Source organism: Trachemys scripta, chromosome 1, assembly GCF_013100865.1.
Source record: "Trachemys scripta elegans isolate TJP31775 chromosome 1, CAS_Tse_1.0, whole genome shotgun sequence".
NCBI classification, from domain to species: Eukaryota; Metazoa; Chordata; order Testudines; family Emydidae; genus Trachemys; species Trachemys scripta.
In genome coordinates, this window is record NC_048298.1 from 137738115 (window position 1) to 137745720 (window position 7606).

Here is a 7606-nt window from a genome sequence, read left to right on the forward strand (position 1 = left end):
TATAACAGGCATCACATAAACTTGGTGGAATGATGACAATTAATGGGACACGGTAATATCAGGGTACAAAATATATAGGACTGACAGAATGGGTCATGACATTAGGGGAGTGACACTATATATGAAAGAAAGCATAGAGTCAAATATATTACAAATCTTAAATGAATCAAACTATATCATAGAATATCTATGGATAGAAATTCAGTGCTTGAATAGTAAGAGTATAGCAGTAAGAATATGCTACCGACCACCTGACCAGGAGGGCGATGGTGACTGAAATGCTCAGGGAGATTAAAGAGCTATAGAAATAGAAAACTCTATAATAATGAGGGATTTTAACAAACCCCATATTAACTGGGTACATATGGACAGGATGCAGAGATACAGTTTCTATACACCATTAATGACTGCTACTTGGAACAGCTAGTCCTGAAACCCAAAAGGGGAGCGGAAATTCTTGCTTTACTCCTAAGTGGAGCACAGTATCTGGTGCAAGAGGTGAATATAGCTGAACCACTCGGTAAGAGCATATATAATTAAATACTATATAATATAAATATACCATAATATAATTATATTTAACATCCTTGGGTGGGGGCAGGAAAATACCAAAAAAGCTTACCACAGTAGCATTTAACTTCAGAAAGGGGAACTACACAAAAATGAGGCAGCTAGTTAAACAGAAATTAAAAGAAATAGTCACAAGAATGAAATGCCTGCAAGCTGCATGGAAAGTTTTTGAAAACAGCATAATAGAAGCTCAAATTAAATGTATATACCAAATTAAGGCAGTTGTAGGCAAAAAGGCTTCCTTTAAAAATTGGAAGGCAAATCGTACTGAGGAAAATAGAAAGAAGCATAAACTCTGGCAAGTCAAGTGTAAAAGTATAATTAGGCAGGTCAAAAAAGAATTTGAAGAGCAACTAGCAAAAGACCCAAAAACTAACAGCAGGAAAAAAATTAAGTACATTAGAAGCAGGAAGTCTGCCAAATAATCAGTGGGGCCACTGGACGATCAAGGTGATAAAGCAGCACTCAAGGAAGACAAGGCCATTGCAGAGAGGCTAAATGAATCTTTTCATCAGTCTTCACTGCAGAGGATGTGAAGGAGATTCCCACACCTGAGCCATTCTTTTTAGGTGACAAATCCAAGGAACTGTCCCAGATTGAGGTGTCAGTAGAGGAGATTTTGGAATAAATTGGTAAATTAAACAGTTAATATGTCACCAGGAAGAGATGGTATTCACCTGAGAGTTCTGAAGGAACAATATAAGCACAGGCCTAATGTCTGGTGCCAATGCCTCTCAGTGTCAGAGAGGTGTGGGTAGGCCTGGTTCATGTGCATGGATTATGATGCCAGGGAAAACTCACATGCGTCAGGTGTCATGGATAGAAATACTGGTGGCCTCCGGAGAGGCAAGGTAAGCTTGTGGTGCTACTTCACGATGTGATCATTGATACTGCTGCATAAGTCAAACAGACCATCCAGGCTGGGTGGAGTTCCACCTGCGCAAAAATGTCTTTTATATTCGCATATAACAAATGGGAAACAGAGGCACAGAGAGGTGAAGTGACTTGTCCATTGTCACGCAGCAGTCCAGTGGCTGAGCTAGGAATAGTCCCAGTCCAGTGGTCTTTATACCAGGCCATATGGTTGCTATGTGATTCCACAGTTTTCCTCCCCGTCATGTACATTTTGTTAGTGTGTTAGAGGGCTGTCCCTTCACCCTTCCACTTCCCTGGTTCTTGTCACATAGAAAGTAAGCAACAAAAGACCAGAAGTTCGAAGTGCAGACAATGCAATGTTTATTGGGGTTAATTTCCAAGTTAGCGTATTCTGAAGTCGATAGTGTCTGTTCCCCTGTGTCCCCCTTCCCAGCTCTGATGCCGCAGAGCAGTGCCTGTGTCCCTGTTCCCTATTCTCATTTCCTATTCCCCATTCTCCACCTCCTCCTTCTTAGCAGGCCCAAATATACCTGCAATGGAATGCCCACAGTCTCACCCCTTACAACTTAGGGTCATGGTCCATTTTGAGTCTGGGGTCTTCATCCCACCCCTTTTGTACCCCATGGAAGAGGTAAGGAGTGAGGTTGTGCTGCAGTTGAGGATGGGCATTTCTTTGGTCTTTTCGTGTTTTATACCTCCCCCCACATGCCCCTTTGCCCCTTCTAACTGATTGCTTGACTTTACCTTGAGATAGGGGTCGGGGCAATCTTAAAGTGTGCTCTCCAGTAACACTTTAACTGCTCTTATCTGTTCCCATTGTACTAACAAATGCAGCTGACTAGGCAGAAGCAACATCAGTGTCTCTGTCCCTTGTTTACACATTTTAGTATAAAAGTATCAAAAAGTCAAACCCAAAATTCTATCCCAGGGTAACAAACAGACCTATATACTAACAGAGTGGAATGGGGATAATGGTTGTACTTTGAAAAGTAGTTGCTAACAAGGCTAGTGAGAGAAATCTCATTCGTTGTCTATGTCCCTGTGATGGTCTGCTCAGGACACCCAGAACTGTAAGCCACTGTAGTACTCATTTACATTAGCAAGTGAAAGCTTTGGTGCTGCTAAGCTGTGTGCTAGCTCCTTGCCCTACCAACTTGGCTATCTTTCCAGAAAGCTCTTCAAAACTGTCAGTCTAAATCTTGATTTGCAGGTAACAATCAGTGACCCCAGTTCCCCAGATACGTCTCTCAGCAGTGTTGACCCTCACAGAAATTATTGAGTTTGCTGCCTCCAAAGAGCCAGTGCACACATCAGCCTGTTAGGTTAGCTGAGGCCCCACAATTCACTTTAATATACAGCACTGAGATGATTTTTGTAATAAAAAAGAATAAGTTTATTAATAAAGAACACAGATTTCTGTGATACCAAGCAAGACTAAAAGAGATAGAAAAGGGTTACAAACAAAACGCAAACAGCATGCTGTCTTTGCTTGAAAGTTTCTCATTTACAGAAACTCTAGCCAGTCAGGTAAGAGGATCTACAGAATCAGAGGGAGATTTTCCCCTTGTCTCCTAAGTGATGGATAACTAGAATGTCTTTTTGTTCCCCTTGTATTTTCCAAAATTCACTGTCTTTGCTTTAAGAGCCAGGAAGTCCTTTTGGAGGACAGACTCCAGCATGTCCCCCAGTGTGCTCACCAAGCTCTTTCCTCCACTGCTTATGAGCTTGATTGCTTTGTTTACCTTGTATTAAATGCATGTTCATTCTCCTCTGCCTGTAACCAAGCCAGGCAGACAGGTAAATTCACATTTCTTTGCCTGTGGCAGGCTAGTTTATCCATTGTCTCCAAAACATATTTTAAGAACTTATTATTAGCACACATATAGAACTCTTTATATGAACCCACACAATGACATTCATGCCCAGCATGTCACCAGTTTTTATGATACCTTACAAGACACTCTTTGACTAAATGTTCTGACAACAGAGTATTGAGTGTGCCTTTTGCCAGTTGGCATAGAGGGGCTCTTAGGGTCAACTCTTGTTTAACCCCAGACAGAAATGGCAATTCTGCGCTGCCTCATTCCACCCAGTGTAAGAGGCCCAACAATGAAATTCAGTGCCATATTTGGCAGTGTGCTGGTACTCCTGCCCTGAGGCCCAAAGGGCTGCCTCGGCAGTCTGTGTAAAATTGGGGTCATCACAGATAGACACAGCTTGAATGAATCCTCCTAATTATCCCAGGAGGCGGCTGCACTATTCCAGAAGCGGGTAAGCCCAGGCCAAACCCTCCCCAGACAACTAACTTAAGATGAGCCCCTCATGGCCCATGTCTATTGGTCATAATTGAGGGTGTAGTAAGAACAGGAGCTGACATTGGCCCAGGATTTCTAAAACTTGCCCCCCTCCCATCAAATTTGTCAGGCACTAGAATCTTTGGCTCTGGAGGGGGCAGAATCAAAGGAGCCGGCAGAGCAACCTACGCTTGCAGGAACACATTCTCTGATTGCAGGATGGTTACTTACACCTGCAGGTTCTGCACAGCATCCATTAGTTCTGCTGGTGCCTTAATCGTGTCCATACTCATGTCATGGTCCTTGGCCCTTCTTTTCGGTTGCTCAATCTGTCAGGACATAGACAGTCTAGCCTAGTGGTTCCTGCAGGCATTGGACCAGTGGTCAGAACAGGCATCAGGAAGTGAGCGTCAGAAACCAGGAGCTAGAGCCAGAGTCAGTAGTCAGAAGCCACAGCCAAGGGACAAGTCAGAGTTCAGGAACTAGGTACCAGAGCTGAGAGTCAAGCTAGAGGCAAGACCCAGAGCCCAGAGCTGAGGATCAGAGCCAGAATCGCCTGGAGCAAGCAGGGTAATAGGCAAGATGGGTCACAGGCAGGAACAGGACTGAGGTAAGGCTGGGGACAAGGCAAGGGCAGCAGGAATAAGATACCACAGGAGTAGTCACAGAGATGGGCGTGAACAATGAGTAACCAGTGAGCAGCAGCAGCTGCTGCTGACTTAAGAGCTAGTCTACTGACCCTTCCAGCCAATCAGGTGGTATAGCCAATCCAACAGCCTGCTGCAGGCCAGCTGTGCTTGTTAGGTTGCATGGAGACTAGCTCTGCTGCAGGCTCTAATTCCTGACACACAAGGCCTATTGTCCCTATTTCCTAGGTATGGAATTCACAGCATGCATAGACTCCAGTGCCCTGCAATGGCTCCTTATGAAGCACAACCCAGAAGGATGCCTGTGGAGATGGATTCACAAACCCTCTGAATATGCAGTCACAGTCCACTGTAAACCTGAAAAGCAAAATGTGGTTACAGATGCTGTCAGTCAAGTGAGTGCAGTGAGAAAAGATTCAGTCTGGTCTTGTGAGCACATCTGGCAAGAGCAGCCCAAGGAACCTGAGTTGTGTTCTGTGCGCCAACAGGAGGGTCAGTGCAGTTCAGAAATGATTGTCCATTGATCCAGCTACCAACTTGCTAGGTGTATGAAAGTAATGGGATTGTCTTTCCAGCAAGTGTACAGAGAACAGTCCTGGAGTGTCTTTAAGAGAACAAAGCAACAGACAACTTAGGGTATGAAAAAACAATGAGCTGAGTATTTTTTTCACTGGGCATGGCTGAAGATGTTAAAGACAGGGTACCTCTACAGCACCAGCAAGGAGAGGCAGAACTCCTTTAGGGGAAATACTCTAACCTCATATGCCCTGGAAGTTTGTACAGATTAGTTTCAAAGGCCCACTAGCATAAACACCAGTACAATACTTCCTCAAAGTATGTGGTGGCACAGCTACTGAAGGATAAATGGACATTGATGAAACATGTAGTGTTGCGGTTTGGCATACGCAACTGCATCTGCAGTGATCACTAGAAAGAATTTGAATCATGGTTATTGAATGAGGTTTTCCAGATAACGAAGGTGAGGACCAGTGTTACCCACCTTGAGAGTAACGGAGAAATGGACAGTAAGCAGCACCACTGGTTCCATACTTTGAATCTTAGTCTGTGACAACCAACACAACTGAGATCAGAAGACACCTTTTGTCATCTTTGCATATAGCACTAGCTGCCACTCAATATTCTTTACTTTCCCTATGAGATTATCTTTGGATTCCATAAACCCATGCTTCCCTTGACCTGATGTTCTACACAAGTGGGAGACACAGCACCATCTTATATCTGTAACCTGAGGACAACATTCCAGAAGGTGGAGGAACAGATGAGACAGAAACAAGCATACCAGGCACAAGGTACCAGGAAAAAGGAGGCCAGGGACCTGATGGGAAGGTTAGGTTGTAAAATTCATTTTGTTGTAACTTGGAAGTGCTCAGTGCAGGCAATCATTCAACAGGGAGTCTGGTTCCCAGATACACCGGAATTGGAAGCAGATCAGGAGGCAGCTTTTTCTAAAGAAGGTGCAGGGGAATAGGGCTTGGTCTCCTATTGTCTAGTACAGCAAGGAGACACCCCCTTCCTCCCCACCCCTTCACCTTCATCTGGAGAAAGGGTGGTGGGGTCCCAAAATGGTGCTGGGAACAGTTAATGGGGTAAGGGGATGACAGCAACCCTCCACCAGGTGGTACATATTACAATAGGAAGGGTGACCTATGCTGGACGATTTGTTGCCAGGTAGTTCCCAGATGTGTTACTTAAGTTATGGTCTAATTAACCAACATTCCTGGTGTCTTATCTTTCTTCTCATAGTGTCCAGGACAATCCAAATGTGAAACCATTCCTTGCCTATCAGGAGGACTGGGACATCTCTGGGGTCATGTGATAGGATTTAAAAAATCTCTTTTCAGATGGCACTTGATAATCTGCAGAATCCTCACCAATGCCTGCTTCAATTTGGGATTAATTAGAATCAGGATAAGGGAGTGCCCTGGAGTATAAGCAGCAAGGACCATGGAAGTGATTGCAGGTGTCCAGGTGCGATCAGTCAAACAAGTAGGTAATGAGAGCACAGTCACAGCTACAAAATAGAAAATATAGAGAATATGGCAAGAGATCAGAACCTTAATGGCACTTACATAGGCCTCTGTACTGGGGTCCCAGAAGCTGGTTGCATTGCACTGCATGTTCCTGGTGTGTCTCCACAGAGAGGAAATTAACAGGATGGATGTTGTCAAAAAGATGATAAAAGGAATGAAAGATGCTGCACTGTACAGAAGGATGAAGTAAAGGTATGAGACATCCCAGGTTTTATCTTCCACAGTGCTATTACTGAAAAGATCCCCTGTTGAGATGCAAAGGTAAAGGCTGTACTCACCCCCAAATCAATGGGATAGAGGTAACAAAGGAGACCAGCAGTGACCACAGGAGCAGCTTGGGGACCATCACAAAGATTGTCTGCTTCATTCGAAGGAAGAGGGGCTGGTTGCAGATGGTGATCTTCACACAGTAGAAAATGCCAAGACAGGCAGTGAACCAGAGACCAACAGTGTTTGCAAAGAACCACAGGAAGCTGAGAGATATCTGTACTTGATTCAAATGAAATGTCCCAGGAGCAAAGATGTGGATGAAGAGATCTGCTGTAAATATCCCCTGCAAGAGAATTCTGGACATGGCTAAACAGGTCAGGATCATGTCACATGAAAATAGTTTTCTGCTTTTGACCCAGTCTATGCAATAAATTAATGCTATAAATCCATTTCCAAACATCCCTATGATGATCTCCATCAATAAAACGATTAGGCCGATGATATAAAATGAAATAAACATCTTTCTTCTCACAATCATCACGACCTGCTTGTGGAGTTAAAGGAGAAATTTCCCAAGGAGAACAGGTATCACCAAAGCAAAGTCTTACTGGCATCTGTCTAACACACATTCCTTCTGCTTTTTATTGGAGAGCAGGAAAGCATCTGGAAAAGGGATTGTAGTTTCTTTCATGTCTTGATCCGGAGGATGCAAATCTTGGAAGGATTCCATTACAGGGTTTACAATTGCCTCACTTGTGATATTTGCATTTTACACAGTTCTCAGTACTGATCAATAGCTGCATTTTACCTCTCATTTTCATCTTTTATCCTGTCATCTGTAGGCATTTTAGAGCAAGGTAAATGTGGATATAATAAGACCGAACTCTATGGAGACAGAAATTTTGACTTTTGGATTTAGGAAAAACAAAAAGGAGTGAAAGTAGTGTCTCCATGAGAG

At 43.7% G+C, this 7606-nt stretch overlaps 1 protein-coding gene across 1 annotated transcript; it reads right to left on the reverse strand.

Moving 5' to 3' along the window:
* Positions 1 to 6216: 6216 nt before the first annotated feature.
* On the reverse strand, positions 6217 to 7186 carry LOC117874943 (taste receptor type 2 member 9-like). Its single transcript, XM_034765725.1, has 2 exons — positions 6717 to 7186; positions 6217 to 6607 (listed from the first exon to the last, which is right to left on the reverse strand). The coding sequence occupies exons 1-2, from the start codon at positions 7184 to 7186 to the stop codon at positions 6217 to 6219; spliced, it is 861 nt and encodes a 286-aa protein (XP_034621616.1).
* Positions 7187 to 7606: the final 420 nt, after the last annotated feature.

Excerpts from the sequence above, each read along its gene's own strand:
- LOC117874943 (XM_034765725.1), bottom strand. The coding sequence starts at position 7,186 with ATGATTGTGAGAAGAAAGATGTTTATTTCATTTTATATCATCGGCCTA. Across the intron at positions 6,608-6,716 it reads TCTATCCCATTGATTTGGGG|TGCAGCATCTTTCATTCCTT; the intron begins GTGAGTACAGCC and ends CCTTCTGTACAG.